The sequence below is a fragment of the Pholcus phalangioides genome, unplaced genomic scaffold (genome assembly GCF_987345545.1).
Source record: "Pholcus phalangioides strain wild (caught in Gottingen) unplaced genomic scaffold, Ppha-v1.0 ptg000022l_1, whole genome shotgun sequence".
Classification (NCBI taxonomy): Eukaryota; Metazoa; Arthropoda; class Arachnida; order Araneae; family Pholcidae; genus Pholcus; species Pholcus phalangioides.
This window is the reverse complement of record NW_028301615.1, coordinates 5,448,023-5,466,473: the sequence shown is the minus strand read 5'-3', so window position 1 is coordinate 5,466,473 and position 18,451 is coordinate 5,448,023. Positions and strand designations below refer to the sequence as shown.

At 35.9% G+C, this 18,451-nt stretch overlaps 1 protein-coding gene across 1 annotated transcript in view; it reads right to left on the bottom strand.

Annotated features, from left to right (window-relative positions):
• Window positions 1-6,735: 6,735 nt before the first annotated feature.
• The window catches only part of LOC149069395 (uncharacterized), a 166,202-nt gene continuing 154,486 nt past the window's right edge, over window positions 6,736-18,451 (bottom strand). Inside the window, exons 8-9 of the mRNA XM_089249698.1 lie at window positions 13,748-13,956; window positions 6,736-7,235 (exon numbers count right to left, since the gene is read on the bottom strand). Of these exons, the coding sequence (XP_089105824.1) occupies window positions 7,090-7,235; window positions 13,748-13,956 (355 nt within the window). The 3' untranslated portion in view covers window positions 6,736-7,089. The remainder of the gene's footprint in view (window positions 7,236-13,747; window positions 13,957-18,451) is intronic.

Sequence of the window (18,451 nt, the reverse complement as noted above, 5' to 3'; positions counted from 1 at the left end):
TGTTACAGAAAATTAAATTCCATTACATGAATATTTTTATTAGTATATACAGTAAAACCCCTCCTTCTTGTGAACTCGGACAGGACAAAAAAATTAAATCCATGTAAAATGGGTGACCGTTAAAAAGAGGTTTGAAATTCATACTTTTATATATTATACAACTGTAAATTATTATTTGTCCGTAAAAGAGGGAGTATCTGTTATGAGGAGGTTTTACTGCAATGCAGCTTATGAGCACGAATTCGCATGCTAACTGGAGCCAACTTCAGCTTGGCGAAAATAATTTAGCCAATCCCGAGATGTCACGTGACATTAAAAAATAAAAAAGAACCCGGTTGCTAACGGTAGTATGAGTTTCACGCAAAATTCCACGGTTGCTGATAAGATCAACCGCACCAGCCGAACCGTAGTGTGCCGGCAGCCTAAGAGCTCTACTACATTCATTTTAATTAATACGAGTGTCTCTTCCTGTCGATGTCGCCGCTTGCCGATAGCCATCCATTATACTGTATACAAAAGCTTACACCAAAGCTGTCGTATTATCGGCGCCCATAAAAGCATTTAATACTGTGGAATGAGACATCTGTTTATGCCTTCACTCCAATTTTCATTTCGGACAGACATTAGGAACTGCTGTTCTCACCCCTCCTCCTGCTTGTGCCCTTAGGGAAATACTGTTTGAAAATGACCCTCCCTGAATGATCGCTTTACAATGTCTCTTCTTTCTTTGTCGGGGAAGAACTGGCCCTTGAGAGCTGCGTCTTGTAAATTGTTCTTTTCTTTCAGTTCCCGTTTTTCTTCCATAACTCTTATACGTACAGTATACATTAAAAAAAAAAAAAAAATTGCGGTTAAAAAAAAAAGGGAGAGCAGATACTGTACTTAGTTCAAGAGATTTGTTGATGCGCATGTAAATTCATATGTAGGATGAAGCACACAACTATTTGGAGGCCCCACCCGCTCTGCCGCGGCCTCATGCGCCTGTGCGGTAATCCACCACTGTGGACAATGTCGCCTGTCTTGTATATATATTATATACGGGGTGGTTATAAAAAAACTATCCCGACATATGGGCCCCTAACTATCATACCATTCACAGAAACTGAATGAAATTTTGGCATAAGGTATTTTGATGTATGCGCTCAAGAATGATATGGAAAACAACAGTGTCACTCTAACAGTTACGGTTACAGTGAGAAAATTTCGAAAATATCAAATGGCAACACCAAGTTTTTTGCGTATGCCTATGTCTGGGATAGATATCTCCTGGTGTTTTGATTGCACATACATTTTTTTAGAAGATTTAGGAACTCCACGTCTTCCACTTGAATATCGTTGAGGATTTTATCACCCCATACAACACCCGTACATTGAATATCATTATCTCCATTAAAAATCGACGCGAAAAAGTCATTGAAAGCACTACACATGCCTACATTGCTCTCTAACCTAGATCCTCCTATCGAGAGGGGGCCAACTGTCATCCATTATTGACGTATCTAAAAAATGATTTTGGGTCAGAGCCGATGTTATCTAGATTCAACTTCCTTTTTACTATCCCTTATCGTTTTACGCTCTTTTATCAGTAAACAATGATAGGCCACCTCGTCCACTTTTATACTCTATGAATGCTCTTTTCTTTTCAAGAAAAAGGTTACGCACGCTATTCGTGAACCATAGAGGGTGATATGTACAAACACGCTTTTTACGAACAAAGGGTATGACGTCGTGCAAAACAGGACAGCTTCGTACTCTGTTATGGAGAACGGGAAAAATATAAGGTGTAGTGTCATTATTATTTTGTGACATGCCATAGAAATGAAGGAAAATGAAACATGATTATTATTTATTCCATCATACACACTTAAGTACTCCTTATTCGTATATTTGGCCCACACGTAAAAACAAACACTACACAGTCATTAATTCCGCGATCATTATTATTTTTTATTATATGTTGCAGTAAAGCTGAAAATTGTTGTACTTTGTTAATATTTTGAAATTGACAAATTCACACCTACACACATAATTTCCCCCCATCATATGATGTAAACCCCACACAAAAACACGCCACATAATCACCAATTAGCATCATCATTGTTATTATTATTTTGATATGATATTCCGGGAAAGTGATGAAAAATATCATTTTTATGTCATTCTAACATCTGCACGTCACAGTTTTATGCTCCCTCATCACCCTATACGTAAATGCCGCCTGAGAACACCTTCCACATTAATTACTTGTAGTTGTCCTAATTAGAGCCGAGCATTGTTTAACCACGTGAAAAAATTAAATCCCTCATTTGGCTCACTTAACTCTGTTCGTCGACGCTGCGATTGGTCTCGTTCGACGGGAAATAAATTGTTGAATGTAAATTGAAAATTTCAAATCTTTCGACCCATAATTTCAGCAGAAATTCAAATTCCAGATTTTTGCATAATTGTGTCAACACGCATTTTGGCCATTTTGCTCTCTCTCTCTTCCCTCAGGGACGAGTCACCATTTTCGCGTGGTTTCGTCGAGAGGGCATGACGTGGCGATCTTGTGACCCAAAAAGTTGGTGGTCCAGAGAAAAGTTCACGAAGACGGGGCATTTTGCTCTGAGACATGATCGAGGTCGGACATTCCTCAAGTTACGTGGCCCCCTCCCCACCTACTCCCCCTTAAGTCCGCATAATCAACGAGTCTGCGATTAAAAAGAAAAGCTCTCCTCCTTATACCACCCGGGAGGAAGAAGTTGTGAATGTCGGTATCACCATGGGTCAGCGACTGGGCAGGGGTTTTTTTACCGGTCAAGTTACCGGAGTTCCGTTCAAACTATCACCAGTAAATGACACTGATCATCCGTCCTCCTAGAAAAATCGGTACATCACCTACGAGCGACCGCAGCCAGCCACCATCTTTTGAGTCAGTCCGTACATCACCAGTGAGTGACACCACCCCTGAAAACGAGTTATGATCATCTTCCGTCGTGACATCACCATGGGCAGCGACAGGTGCCGTGGTCTTGCTGTCTGTCAAGGTACCGAGCTCCCGTTTCCAGATACCACCAGTAAACGATCCTGATCATCCCTCCACTGAAAAATCGAGACATCACCAACGAGCGACCGCAGCCAGCCACCACCTTGGGTCTGTCCGTACATCACCAGTGAGTGGCACCAGCCCTCCGACTTTTTTGGACAATCGATACCACACCTGTGAACGGGTTACGGTCATCTTCCATCGCGACTTCACCATGGGCCAGCGGCAGATACCGCGCTTCCGTTTCCAGATACCACCCAAAAACGACCCGGATCATCCGTTCTCCATGAAGAATCGGTACATCGTCAACGAGCGACCCGAGCCAGCCAGCATCTTGGGTCAGTCCGTACATCACCAGTGAGTGGCACCAGCCCTCCGACTTTTTTGGAGGTAGCCAGTGGAGGAGAGAGAGTTGTTGGAATTTAAGCTGTATAAGAGAACTTTGATCTGGTTAGCGTGTATCTCTGTGTAAGGTTTCCCCCCATCGGGAAGAGGCATGATGGGATTAGAAAGCGTGGGTGGGGGGAGAAGGACCCTCGTTGGAGAAAAGAAAAGAAGCTTGGTGTGTTTTCGGCAGTTAGAGAGTGGCTCGTGCGGACTCAGGAGTTAGTTTCAAAGGCTTGCTGTAAGCGAGAAGGACGTGTTAACAGTATAATGTTTATTGTTGAAAATTATGATTAAACCAAGATATATACAGGGTGATTATTAAAAAAACTATCCCGACATATGGGCCCCTAACTATCATACCATTCACCGAAACTGAATGAAATTTTCGCATAAGGTATTTTGATGTATGCACTCAAGAATGATATGGAAAACAACAGTGTCACTCTAACAGTTACGGTTACAGTGAGAAAATTTCGAAAATATCAAATGGCAACACCAAGTTTTTTGTATTGGAATGTGATCTCCATTGCGAAAATGGAGGCAACTCGAACGGCAACTGTAGCATGAAAATCACCGGCGGTAGATAGGCTAAAAGTGAGGACAACCAATAAGGACAGAGAAGCAGCATAAAATAAAGCATTTTATTGTGTTTCACAAATTTTCCACATGACCTTGTGGAGGACTAATCAGGCTGGGATCTCAGCCGAAGAAACGGTGTGACGAATGAAACGAACATTAATGCTCTGGTGCACGGCAAAGTCACCTTTTTACTTTTTCCTTGCCTAGCTCTGGGGATTTTCGTGCTACAGGTGCCATTCCAACGCTATTTAGTGTTTTTCAGTATGGAGATCGCATTCCAATACAAAAAACTTGGTGTTGCATTTGATATTTTCTCACTGTAATCGTAACTGTTAGAGTGAGACTGTTGTTTTCCATATCATTCTTGAGCGCATACCACAAAATACCTTATGCCAAAATTTCATTCAGTTTCTGTGAATGGTATGATAGTTAGGGGCCCATATGTCGGGATAGTTTTTTTATAATCACCCCGTATATAAAAGTGGCAGTGCTTATGATTGTGGCAATCAGTCATTGAAAACGAACTCGACACTCTGCTTGTAAATACATGTAAAAATTGCTGTTCTGTTAATAAATTTGTAACATTATGAAAAGTGTTTCCCCCCTCTGCTTATTTCAAGGACTTGTGAAAAATTATCAGGGGAACAGCATTATAAACTCTAATTGAAACAGTAGACGGATTAAGTGCAAGTAATTTTTCAGCTAGTTTTTGGACACTTAATACCTCAGTTTTTAGTTACATTTCTTTCCTTCCTTCCATAAATTATGAATGCCTTTTCTGGTTTTAGGTATTTTTAGTGCCTTTTATGCTGCTAATTTCAACTATTTTTAGTGCCTAAACTTTCGGGTTCTATTGATTATGATTCCAACTATCAACGCGTTTCTGAAATAATGAAAAAACTGAGTTCTTCCTTAACGATTCCTTCCCCCACCTTCACGATTCATGTTCATAATTCGAAAAGTTTATTAGTCAGAGAACGACTACATATAAGTTTTTTGGTGGGGGTGCAAAATTCCTAAACCTGGCCCTGTTCTCAGACTTGATTGAGAGGGTGCAGAGAAGAGCTATGGGTGCTCTTGTTGGCACACAAGGCTTGAGCGATGAACAAAAACCCCAGTTATAGCCTTGTACACACACATAGAAAATCTCATTTCATGTACAGGGTACATAGCTAAAAGCACAAACCGCAAATTACTCAAGAACCTTTAATCTTAGAGGCATTCTTCCAATTAGAATAAGTATCCCAGTAACGTGTGGACCTCATACAAGGTATTCACATTTTAAGGGGTCATATAGTTATTAAAATAAGAAAAAATTAACTTTTTATATGGATACCCTTCTATACGTCAAAACCCAATTAGAAAGTTGTTTCCCTATCTCTGAGAAGAAAACCCAGAACATCCATGTTGAGAATGTCATTGTTTACTTAGAAAACACAAATGTTTGCACTGAGAAAAATGAGGTGGAAGTGATCCAGGGCCATTACCATGGACGCCGGGAGATCTCTCTTTTTTGTTGCTCCTTCCACCTACCTAGAAGTATTACCAATTTTCTTTATTTTCTAAATCATTGCACTCATTATCATTGATGGCATTATGACTGAGCTCCCATGGAGAGCCCCCGCCTATCTTCAATGACAGATCCTTTCAAAATACATTACGTTAGAAAGCATCATCTAAAAATACTGTTACAAGCGGTTTTTTTGGTTGGAAAACTACCCTATTCTTCGTTGGTATAGTACCACCATTTTTGTGAACTCATGCAACATTATCAAAGGTATTCACACATGCATCCTCATTTTTTCATGTTTCGGAATCTGTTAACTCCAGGTGTACTTTAATTTGCAATCGATTGAGATTGCAAATTTTTATTACTTATAATTTGTGTATTTTGTGAAATACATTTTAATTCACTTTGATTTACAGAAACTTTTTATTTCCCTTTATGGCTAGTTTTTCAGCCATAATTAGGAATTTTTCCCACTTCTGGCAACTTTTTTTTGGCAAGAATTATCAATATCATATTTTTTTCCATGAGTAATATGTCGAAAGTTCAGATTTAAGCGGCTTTGAATATTTTCATGGGAAAAAGCTGGCTTTGAAGTTTTACCACCCAGCTTTTGAGGAAGAACCCAGAGTGTTCAGGATTTCAAGTGTTCATGTTTCAGTATTCTGGGAAAAAATTAATTTTAAAATAAATACATAATTCAAGGTTTACCAAATTTTATATAATGCATTATCACAAATCCAGTGTTCATAGGCCGGTATTACACTATACAAGTTTTATAAAAGTGCTTGCATAAAACTTGAAAAATACAACGAATAAGCTGATGGGTTACATTCAAGCTTATCCAACCGATCAGTTTATTGGATGTATTTTTCAAGTTTTATCGAAGCACTTTTACAAAACTTTTACAGTGTAATACTGGCCACAGACAGGAAATGGAATATGGCGATTAAATTATCACAAGGTAAACATAACTGGATACAATATGGAGTTTCCTGCAGCTCCATATTTAACTATGAATACTTGTTTTCAAGTTATTGGTTTGTTACACGCTAAGCAAGCTAAAATAACCCACAGCACCAGATTTGCGATGCGGCACAAGGTTGTCAAGAACACCAAATGCGAATAGGAGTAAGGTAGCGTAGTCATAAATCTGTCTCTGCTTAGGATGTACATTGGAAAATTAGAGTTATGTTTTTGTTAAAAGAAGAAGAAAAAAGTTGAAAATTCATCTATAGTATGATAATAAAATATTTTTAATTACAATTTATTTTATCCACAAATATAGATTTGACAAATTTGAATGAAATTGATGAGCTAAAATAGTTTTAAGACTTTTAGTAAAAAAATTATTTTAAAGTATTCAATAATACATAAAATGGATAAAAATGTGAAATGAAAAATGATGGTTCTCATCAAGGAATTTTGCATACTAGAAAAATACAATTTTTTCTTCCCAAACAATGGTATACTTCATCAAAAGTATTTTTTACCCACACTGGGCCGAAATAAAAATAAAGGAACTTTATTCAATGGTCCATGGAATAAAACCCTAATCCACGAATCATTTGCCTTCAGGATGAAAAAGCTTTCAAGATGCTCGACGATTCTGCATGCTGGACCTCAATAAAAGTGATCCATCAACCCACATATTAGGTCTATCAAGCATAGTGTACCATAAAGAAACTTCTTCACCAACAGAATCCATCCAGTCCACTTCGTGTCCCATGTGATCACCTGCATTAATATAATTAATAAATCTTACAAGTTAAATTATCATATTCATGTTAAATCAACACACTGTAATATCAATTTATACTAAATATATAGACTCTGTGGTTTGTAACCAGACAAAGCAGACATTCAATTTCAAGTAATTTTTGAAAAAAATCTGAATGGGTACTCTTGTTCTCATGCTACAGAAGTGAGAATACAAATACAAGGCCACAATAGGCAAAATGCTCAACAAAGTGGCTGAGAAAAATGTGCCCATAACAAATGTGGATGTCATATGTTTCTAAAATAAAACTTCTAGGTTATTACTCTGGTTGCAAGATATTGAAGCAAAGAACACAATCCTTCCCACTCCAACCTAACCCAATTTTTTTTTTCTTTCAAACTGTGCATCACCTATCTTATCTCCAAAAGGGACGTTCTACAATTCCAGCAGCGTCACAAGGAATAGGAAAAGTTAATAAACTTTCTTTGTCTGACACAAAAAGCAAAATGATTCAGTTTAAAGGGAAGGAAAGTTTCTATTATTTCCATTCCCCTGTTTCACTTTTGTCATCGAGGGAAAGGTTATGTCATTTCCATTCCTTCGTTTCAAGATTTTTTAACGTGGCTCTGAAACTTTGCATTACCCTAAACAAATTTCACTTCAAAAAATATTTAGAAGAAAAAATAACAGCAAACAGTCTCATAATACTTGACAACTAAACTGAAATAATATTAATGAATATAATATAACTTAATGAAATAATATAAAATGTATAATAAAATAATTCTACATGTTAATTCAAATTTAAATATGTTCACCTATGTCCGAAATATGCATATTCATATGCAGGGGCATATGAAGTGTTTGAGCACCCACAGCAACCTCAGACTCTGACACCAGTGTCTATATGTGTATTGCTAGACAGTGCCATCTGGCAGTCGAGCAATTAGAAAACTTGCCTCTGACTGTGCCGTTCTGGGTTTGAATCCTGGTTCAGGCATGGATGCCTATTAACACTAACAAATTTCCTGGACAAAGCATACTGCTGGCTCTCTTGGGAATATGTGTGGCTCACAGTTATTAAAAAAAGAGGGGTTAATAAAACATTCAAATCGTTATTCCAGAAAAGTAAATAACAACTGGAATAGCATAGATAGGATAGGGAGAAAATATAAAAATGTCCTCAAAAACATTAATATATTTCTATATGAAACACTCACTTCTATAACTTCAGTTTTTACAGAAATACAGCTACCCCCATGTGCCTATAATATATTGGCAAGGTTGGTAAAAAACCAGTTTTTTTTTATTTAAATAGTATTAACATTAAAAACAATAAAATTTCTAAAAAATCATTCAAACTTCTAATAATTAAACTAAAATGTTTATTTATGTAATTAAAACTATTACCATATTTAATTAATCAATAGATATTTCTCACATTTTAACAAAAACCAACTTTTGCAATTTAATTATTTTTTGCTTAACTCAATGGTTTACTTTGTGTTTGAAAAAATTATTTTAATGTTATTATTAATCATATAATAGAAAGATGTTTTTCTCCAGTTACTTTCAGTATGCTTAATTAGGAAGCTATTTTGCAAAAAGTAATAAAAATTAGGTGAATATAATGTATTTAATGAAGCATAAATAATGCTGATTAATTAACGATGATTTACGATATACAAATACAACGCCACAACAGGCAAATTGCCCAACGAGGTGGCTGACTTAAGAACATCATGGATCCCGAGCCATCCTTTGGAGGCCCTACCTACTACTATTACACCCCCCCCCCGCGGAACCCCCCAACGAATCGGTACATGCGGGAATGTGCGTGTATGTGTAGTGAAACCTGACGTGAAGTTTTTTTGTTGTTTCTCTGTAATGCTTGTTATGTGTAGTGCTGCCATCTGCCACCAGTTTTTCTAACTATGAGTGAAGTGTTATGATTGAATGATTTATCATTGTAGGACTGTTGCTCTCTGTGGCGAGACTTTTTAACGGGGAGATCGGCTCGCATTTGCGCCTTGAAGTTGGGAACCACAGAAAACCAACTTCAGCCAACCACCACTGTGGGGTTCGGACCCGGATCCTCGCATCGCGAGTCCGTCACTATAACCACTCGACCACCACAGCGGCAACAGGGTGATTATAACTAAGATTCTGATTTCAAAACACTGTAAAAAAAGAACGATTGTCAGAATGACTTGAAAATTAACATGAATATTCCTGAAAAAATGGAATTTTATTTGTCAAAGGAGAAAAAAACAAACAAAAAAATTTAAAATTAATGACACTGAACTCATCCAACACGTGGGAAATTTGCTCGCAAGATAGCCAGTCATGGCAAAATGATAATTTAATTATAGCATTGCACGATCTCATAATTCATGGAAACATCACAAAAAACGAAGTAATTGAACAAATAACTACAACTTACTCAAGAAATGTTAAATATGTTGTCCACCATGTTCTGGCTATGAGGTGAAAACACAAAAATTCTTGTTCAACAACAGATCAGAGTATGCCATGGTCATGATGTGGATGCACTTACAATTCACCTTTATTAAACCAAATGCGCCAGCACGTTAATTTCTAACATATAGGGGATGCGCTGAAGATTGAAATTCACCAATGGCATCACAACATTTTGAGATGCTTTCCCCCCCCCCCTCCTCACAGCCAGAAGTTGCAAGGGTTAAGATGCATCCTGTTATTGTCAAAATGGGTCTTCAGCAGCTGCTTTTCTGGTATTGCAATGTGCATCTTGATAGAAGTTGTTCTATTCACACACTGATGCTGTGGAAGTGCCGAAACGATGTGGTTGCACAAAATAGATTATACTGCTGGCCAAGTACAGCATCATCTACTTGCACATTTTGCACTTTTTTCTTTTGCCAAATTTCCATTGCTTCAGGAGTATCCATGCAAATTTTCAAGTCATTCTGACCAGTAGTTGTATATATTGTATAGTTTGGAATCAAAACTTTAATTATAATCACTTTGTATATAACTGGTCTGGTTATTTTTCATAAATTTTCCACTACTGTACAGTAGAACCTTGATTAAGTGGGCTTAACAGTGAAAAAGTATTTAAAAAAAAACAACTATTGAATATTAATACTCGGAGCTATACAGTGTAGGAGATGTGCTACTTCTTATGGGGAAATAAAATGAAAATGTATGTGAGGTAATGTAACTACTAGTACACTAGTCTTTGTTCTTTAAGGGCAGCTGGTGGCTTTATTGGATCATAGGACCATCTGACCCTAGCATGATGGTGTCACTACTGTTGTTGCTTCTTTGTGAAGGCAAAAAAAAAAACCTGAGATAATACACCACTACATTTAGATGTGTGATGCAATCCTTATTCATGAATTTGCTTAAGATAGAGCATCAGAATGTAGCCAAAGGTTAAAAAATGTTGTAAGAATGAGAAATTTTGGCTTTTATATATAACTTTAATTAAATAACTAAGATATTTCATGTGAAAAAAAATATATATTCAGGCCACTTTTATGAGACTTTTTAAAAAAAAAAACCATTTATACCATCTTATATCATTTAAAGATATACCATCAGAATGTACCCCAAGAATATAAAATGTGGTAAAAATGAAAAATTTTGGCTAATAATAAACCAGTATGATATTTGTCGGGGGAAAAAATTATATTTAGGACACTTTTATTTGATTTTTTGAAAAAAACCACTTGGTATAAACCAAACAACCCTGTATATCGGAGAACTTATAACTCAATGTCTAGTGGTGTTTTATTAAACTTTATTACACCGGTAATTTTTTATTACAAAAATAACTTATTCAGCATGTGTATCTCATTAATAATAATAATAACGTGGTCCTCACGCTTATTATTGTAGATATTATTATTATTGTAGATAAATCGAAGATACTTGTACTTTCTTATTATATGAGTTTTAATGTGTTAAAAACGCAAGCCAAAACCAGCTTTAACAAAAAAATTTTGTTCTTCCCCCCCCCCCCCCCAAGTTGTTGTTTCTTTTAAATGCTGGTGCAATCTATGGGTTCAGGTCACTCAGGCCTCTTCCCCAAAGAACTTGTGATGTGGCGGAGTCCCCAATACTTGTAATTCATGAATATACAATAATGCAACCCTCTTCCCACATATATGCCCTTGCAATAGGACATTTTAATGTTTCCCCCCCCACTCAAGATGCAAATGCCAGCAGGTCTTGCAGTTGAAAGCGTTTCCTCTGCAGATAGTAGGCAGATCTTCAACACAATACTTACATAACATAAAAAAAGATTTAGCATATGCCATTTTCCCCTTCAAAATATAGAACACGAATGGCATCACCAGTATAGCAAGCATAACTCTGACAGCATAAATACGTTAGAAACACACACACACATACACACAACAGGTTTTTGCTTGTATTTTATCCGGGGTGAGGCTGATTAAAAGACATGACATATTAACATACACCATTTATTAACGAAAACATAATGAGAACAATCTTGATTAATAATTAATGTACAGAATATAGACAAAGACACTACGCAGCAACCAGGCAATGTGACCAGGATTGATACAGGACGTAGACACACACATGGACAGTCTTGACCACTATCCTTATATCTTGTTGCCAGATACAACAACACCAACCAGATTTTTTTACAGAAAGTGAAAAAGAAACTTTTATAGTATTTTTTGAGCTGACACTTGTTAAAATGTTAATGTCATTCTGTTAAAATTTTAAATTTCAAGCAGCCAGCTTGAAAAATATATTCTATAAAAGTTTTTTTTTCACTTCACTTCCTGTTAAAAAATCTGGTTGGCGCTTAACGAGTTGCAACTGGATGACTCAAAAGCACTGTCCACCAGATGTGGTGGCACGTTAGTAAATTGTGAAGTCAGAGATAGAAAGTGTTTGGGGGACCCAAACCAAAAGGACTTACAGGAAAAGCCTTAATTTTTTGACAACCATATTTCTATGGGCAGATATTTTAGTTTTTACCTACTTTTTCCAGCTTATTTTTAGGTAGCTGTATTTAGGCCTATGACAACCATAATTTTATGGGCGTTTTTTATTATAATACTATTTATTTTTATTTCTCCTTTATCCAGCCATCTTGCCAATAGGCGATTTCCCTATTGCAGTTTTGAATTTTGCATTTGTATAATGTTTTCTTTTTATCAAAGGTCCCTCAGAAGCTATTGAACAATGTTCCTTCTTCAGGTATGTCAGATCAACCATGGTGCACTCACTGAGCTATAAGTAAGTTTACTTATAGCTCAGTGGGAGCACCAAACTCCATAAGCAGAGTAACTCATTAAAATGAGTAAGCTATGGCATCCCTATTACCCTCCTCCTCCCATTGATGTATTCATGCATGCATAAAGCCAACTTTTCTTTATTCAATTGAAATGACCTTGAAAATTGTGGAGTTCTAGTTAATCAATTTGTATTATTTATATTGGATCCTTTTTCCTTTGAAGATTGTGAAATTTCATAAAAGCACAAGATATTATCATTTTGACTAAGATAGAATTCTTCAGAAAAGTGATTAAAATACTTTATATGACAAAAAATTATATTGCCCCTTTGGTGCGACCTTTAAAAGTTGAAACCAAGCAACCCTGTTTTCAAGTTATACAAATTGCCAAACTGAGAAAAAATTTCTAAATGCCCAGAAAAGTTTGTTTAATGGGACAAAAAGTTACATCAGCGGTATGGAGCTGATATATGTATAAGCCTATTATCTATGCATATAAAATTGATTTTCTGTGTGCGTGTGTTCCATATACAAATCTACAATTTCAGACTGTTCATTGACAAATTTTGCATATGTACCAAACAGGGCTTGACTTGAATAGGCTGCTTCAAAAGTTCAGAGCTGGGCAAATAAATGCCCAAAATTGGCAAAAAAAAAAAAAAAAAAAACCGCCTGGAAACAATAGTTCCTGTGCCTCAATAACTATTTTTGGAATGTTTACTTTGGTTACAGTGGTTCCCAAACAATGCGTTTCAGACATGTATATGCCTTTAAAATTGTTTATCACTTTTTCAATCCTCTCAGTAATCGAAGAAAACCCAGACAGCATGAGTTCTAGTTTTTTTCTCTAATAGGGTTGTTAATAATTAGAATAGCTTACCCCCAGGAGTAATAAATTCTAACTCAATTGCCCCGTTTAAAAAGAAATACGATAAACATGTTGGGGTAAATCGAGAAGCTACCTGTACTTAGATAAAAGATGAATAAATATATTTTATGGGCATTGTATAATATTTTATCACGTATATATATTGTTTGTAATTGCATTTTTAATTGGGTTGCTGTATTTTTTAAATATATGACATCCATATTTGTTATGGGCATCTTTTTCTCAGCTACCTCGTTGGGCATTTTGCCTGTTGTGGCTTTGTATTTGTATAATGGTGGTGGTGGGAAAGGGGAACAGAGTTGTAGTTATACCCATACAAAAATTCGCACAAAGATCGATTCGCAAAAGATGTATTATATGTGAAAGAACAAAAAAATTACCTGATCCTAAACATAATCTTACGCCACCCAGAAAATCATTGCTAGTGATTTTATCATAGTCCCATACAGTCAGTTCCAAGCATCTTGACCGAAGTTGATCGATAGTCAAATTGTCATACACAAAAGTATGATTCCACTTTGGATTGCAGGTTTTCTTTAGCACCGGTGTCTTCTGCTTTCCTGATTTACTTTTGTCTGGCAAAAGATAACTGGGGGAAAAAAAATTAAATTTTTGGATGAGAAAAATATAGATCTGTGAGTATTGCAAAGTCATATCTATATTAGGGTTAATGTTTCCTCTTAGCTGTGATTGCGCATAAAAAATAATCAAATACCAGGCTGGAAAAGGATGTTCATTTTGGACCAAAAAATATAGGATTTGCAGCAATTTTTGCAGAAGCAAAATGTATGTTTTGGAGCAGAGATGTATAAATTAGAGAAGCAAAACTGATATTTCTAAAACTAATATGTCAAAATTATCAATTTTTTTGAAGCCACTAAAAGCTCCATCTTCTATGTTTCTGTGTTGTGCAAAAATCTTATGTTTCTGAGCAGTAGAAAGACCAATAGATAGCTGTAAAACTGTATTATGACATTTTTACAGAACATGAAAACCCAACAGAAGAAGCTTTCACTAGCATAAAAAAAAATTGAGAATTTCTACACATGACATTTTGCACAAATGGCGACAATATATTTCACAGTCTCTGATTGCTCAGACGTATAAAGAGAAGATTTTAGAGCCCTATGTGAAACACATTTCAGGGACACAGTTGGCTCTCTGTTCCTCTTTATGAATAACTCTCATATACAAAGAGTTCAATCAATAAATGAATATCTTTAACCGTTTATCTACCATATTATAAATAATGAAATAAATATCAGGTAAATTTTTTGGAAGGTCATTCTAATGCTAATTAAAGCTTATAAGCAAAAAAAAAATTTTCAAAACAATTTAATACACAAGGAATTGTGTACACATGAAAATTAATATACCTAGTACTTTAAAGTACCATCAGCACTATACGCTTTCAATAAAAGTAAAAAATATGAATTCAAATTTGTTGAATAACAGCTGAATGAATATTTATTCATTTTACCATACTAAAGAAAGCTGTATTATATAAAAATATAATGCAAAACACCTTAACAGGGCTGAACATCGAACTGAATTTTTTCAACAATTATGATTCTTTGGTGGCAAAAATAAATACTAGTGGTGGTACCAACAATGCAATTATGCGCATTCACTTTAACTGTATTTCCTTAGTATTTACATCTCTGTAAAGTTGAAACAATAACTGCTTACAATCGTGACTATGAAAGTAAATCTGTAGTGAACTCAGGTTCTCTGAATAGTGAGCACTTATTAAAGCAATCTCAAACAGGGATTTATTAGCAAAAATTAGAATAATAACATACACTAGAGATCCTCCAGTGCAGGGCCGCAACTATATGCTTGGTCACCCAGGGCAAGCGTTCATTTTGACACCCCCTTGTAATGTTGAAGGAGAGGTTTCAGAATAAAATTTGTGCCCCCCTCGGGCCCAGCGCTTGGGACACGAGACCCGCCTGCTTCCCCCCCCCTAGTTGCAGCCCTGCTCCAGTGTACGTTATCTCCAGAAAATGATAGATCCTCCTCGATCATTTTCCACACACACCTCTCCCTCATTTTTGAATGTCCCCCTTTCAACACTTACAATATCCATCCTCATGAGGTGTATTTCTTCTTCTTGTACTATGGACATCTCTAGATGATAACTGCCTCAGAGCGAGGCAACTTTGACTGTCCTCTAGAGCAGAGGTTCTCAACCTTTTTTTGTCTATGGCCCCCTTTCAACCATTTCTCATTCCTGTGGCCCCCTTGGGAACATGAATAATTTTCTACTCCCCCTTCCTTTCTCCCCCCCCCCCCATTTCCCCATTAGAAGATAGTTATTCAAAAATTGTCTGAAGTATAAATATTTTTGAATTTAATTAATTTTTAATTTATGAAAATAATGAAAAAGCAAAATAAACATAATAGAATACAGTAAAAATAGAATAAATCCCTTGGGGTCACAAAGGGTCTGTATCATCGTAATGTTACTTTTTGTGAAGTTTATTGTTTTGTGTTTGATTTGTATGTTTTATGTGTTGTGTCAGTCCAATTAAAAAAAATATTTTTAATCAATGTAAACTCTGCACTTGAAGACGGCACAATGTCATCAAGTTACTGTACTGGATGAAATTTTTATTTTTTCCAAATTAGTTTTTTTTTGTGTAAAAGATTATGGTTTCATTGAGAAATGTCAGTTGTAGCTTCCAAAATATGCATTCTTATAATGATAAAAATCGCAAAAAGTGGTAGCAAGCAGTTTTGTTAATTTTATTCTCTTCATGCGGATAAAAGTAGTAATGAGGGAGTAGCCACACAAATGAATCACAATTGAAAAGTTCAACCTTCCACATCGTTTTCAACAATAATACATGTATCAACGATATAAGTTCATGCTATAGCCCTACTATGAATTTAAAAAAATTAACTAAAATACGTGTGAAAATTTTTTAAATATTTGTTTGAACCATTCATTAAAGAGAAATCATGTACGCAGTGACAAAACTGTTCATGTGAACATAATGGTTCATTATCAGGATTTCTAGCCCATCGGGAAATACAAATAATCAGATTTTCAAATAAGAAAATTATCAGTTCGTTGACTCCAATTTCGATACGGTGAAAATCTGATATTTCATTGGATGGCAAGCTACCTTCAAGTGGCTTTTTGGTTCATAACGTGGCTGCTCTCTCGCACGCGAACGAAGCAACATGTGAGTTGACTTAAACCCAACACAATTATTTCACATAACAGTCCGTACTATATTTAATATACAGGGCACATAGGTAAAGGGGCATATGGCATTTTACTGGCGAACCATTGGTCCTAGGGGCATATTTCCAGTTGGAAAAAGTACCAGAATAATGTGTAGTACTCAGATATTTGATTCATGTTGCCAGGGGTTACATAGTTATCAAAATAAAAATTTTAACTTTTTATGCGAACACCCTGTGCCTCAAAACCCAATTGGAAAGTTGTTTCCCGGTCTCCCACAAAAAAATTCAACGTGTCTAAGTTAAAATTTTCGCTGAGGTATTCGAAGAAAGTTGGAAAAAAACCAGCATTAAATGAGGGGAAACCATTTTACCCGCATTGAATGCTGTTTTTTCCCAAATTTCCTCAATTTTCAAATTCACATATCTCTGTGAATATTGCACTTAGAAACAGGAAATTATTTTAGTTGGCATCGGAAAAGACAAAACAACAACTTCTTAATTGGGTTCTTTGGCACACGGAGACGGTATAAAGAGTATTTTTTATTTTTATTTTATAGCTATACAACCCCTTACAACATGAATGACATATCTGAGTTGGACACGTGATTTGGATACTTTTTCTAGTTGGGTATGTCTCTAAGACTAACCAGCCGCCAGTAAAGTGTCATACGCCATGTTACCCATGCAGCCTGCATGTACACGTAAAACAATAACTTGAGACGAAATACAGTCAACTCTCATTTTAACGAATACCATTATAACGGGAAAAATACCGTTTTAACGAAAACTTTTCTAATCCCTCGGATAGGTTTACATAGGAACAATATAAAAATCTGGAATTCCTTTCTAACGAAATTTCGTTATTACGAAGTGATTTCTCGGGTCTCTTGTAGTTCCGGTCTAATAGGGTTTGACCAAAGCGTATTAATAAAGAGTCTTTAATTTGCTTTGGGTATGTATTTGACTGTATTTCCCCCCAAAAAAATCTCACATTTTTGCAGTAAAGTAATTGAACTTCGGCAATTTGATCTGAAAACAGTCCTTTTTATAATGATTATGTCCTTTTTACTTTTATAAATTTAGGAAGGAAACAAAAGGAAGAAAAGGGGGAGGGGAGAAAAAGAAAAATGGCCAAGATGGGCTCGGTAAATGCCTCGAAATTCCACTTGTGCGCATGGGGATTCGTGCCTCACTCTCAGTTTTACGACAAAATTTCACATTTATGAGACGTTTGACTACGGGCACGATTAATCTCTATATATATAGCTTTCAATATTAAAATATTTCATTTATACGAAGCAGAATTTCAATTATTTGACATTTTCATTTTAATTCACACTCCAAATCTTTGCCATTTAGACATCATTTCCAACTATCTAATCCAAGCAGTTTTTGCAGATTGTGAAAACGTGTTGCTGAATTGGTTTTGCATGCATATTATCAACACTAAAAACCATAAATTTTAGGTTGACAAATACAAAGAGACGCATTGAGCGGGTTATGGACATTTCAAAGTGAAGACTTAAGTGAGAATTTATTGCACTTTTTTTAGAAATCAGCAGATACAGTGGATCTGTATCTGCTGATAAACTCTAATATCTCTAATCTCTAAATCTCTAATAAACAGATTTAATTTGCTCTAAATGTAGTGATACACCTTTTTAGAATTTTTTTTCTAATGTCCATAACATTTTTCTTATAGGATAGGAAAATTGCATTGAAATTATTTAGGATGCTGCAGGCCAGTAGTAGGGCAGTTAAAAGGAAGCATTAAAGTATCGATTAAAAAAATTTTAAAGATGTGGTGTCAATATTAGAGGAAGTCCCAATACAGGGGGCGGCTTGAGCTTACCTGCCACCCGGGTGCGAAGCCTCATGTGCTGCCCCTA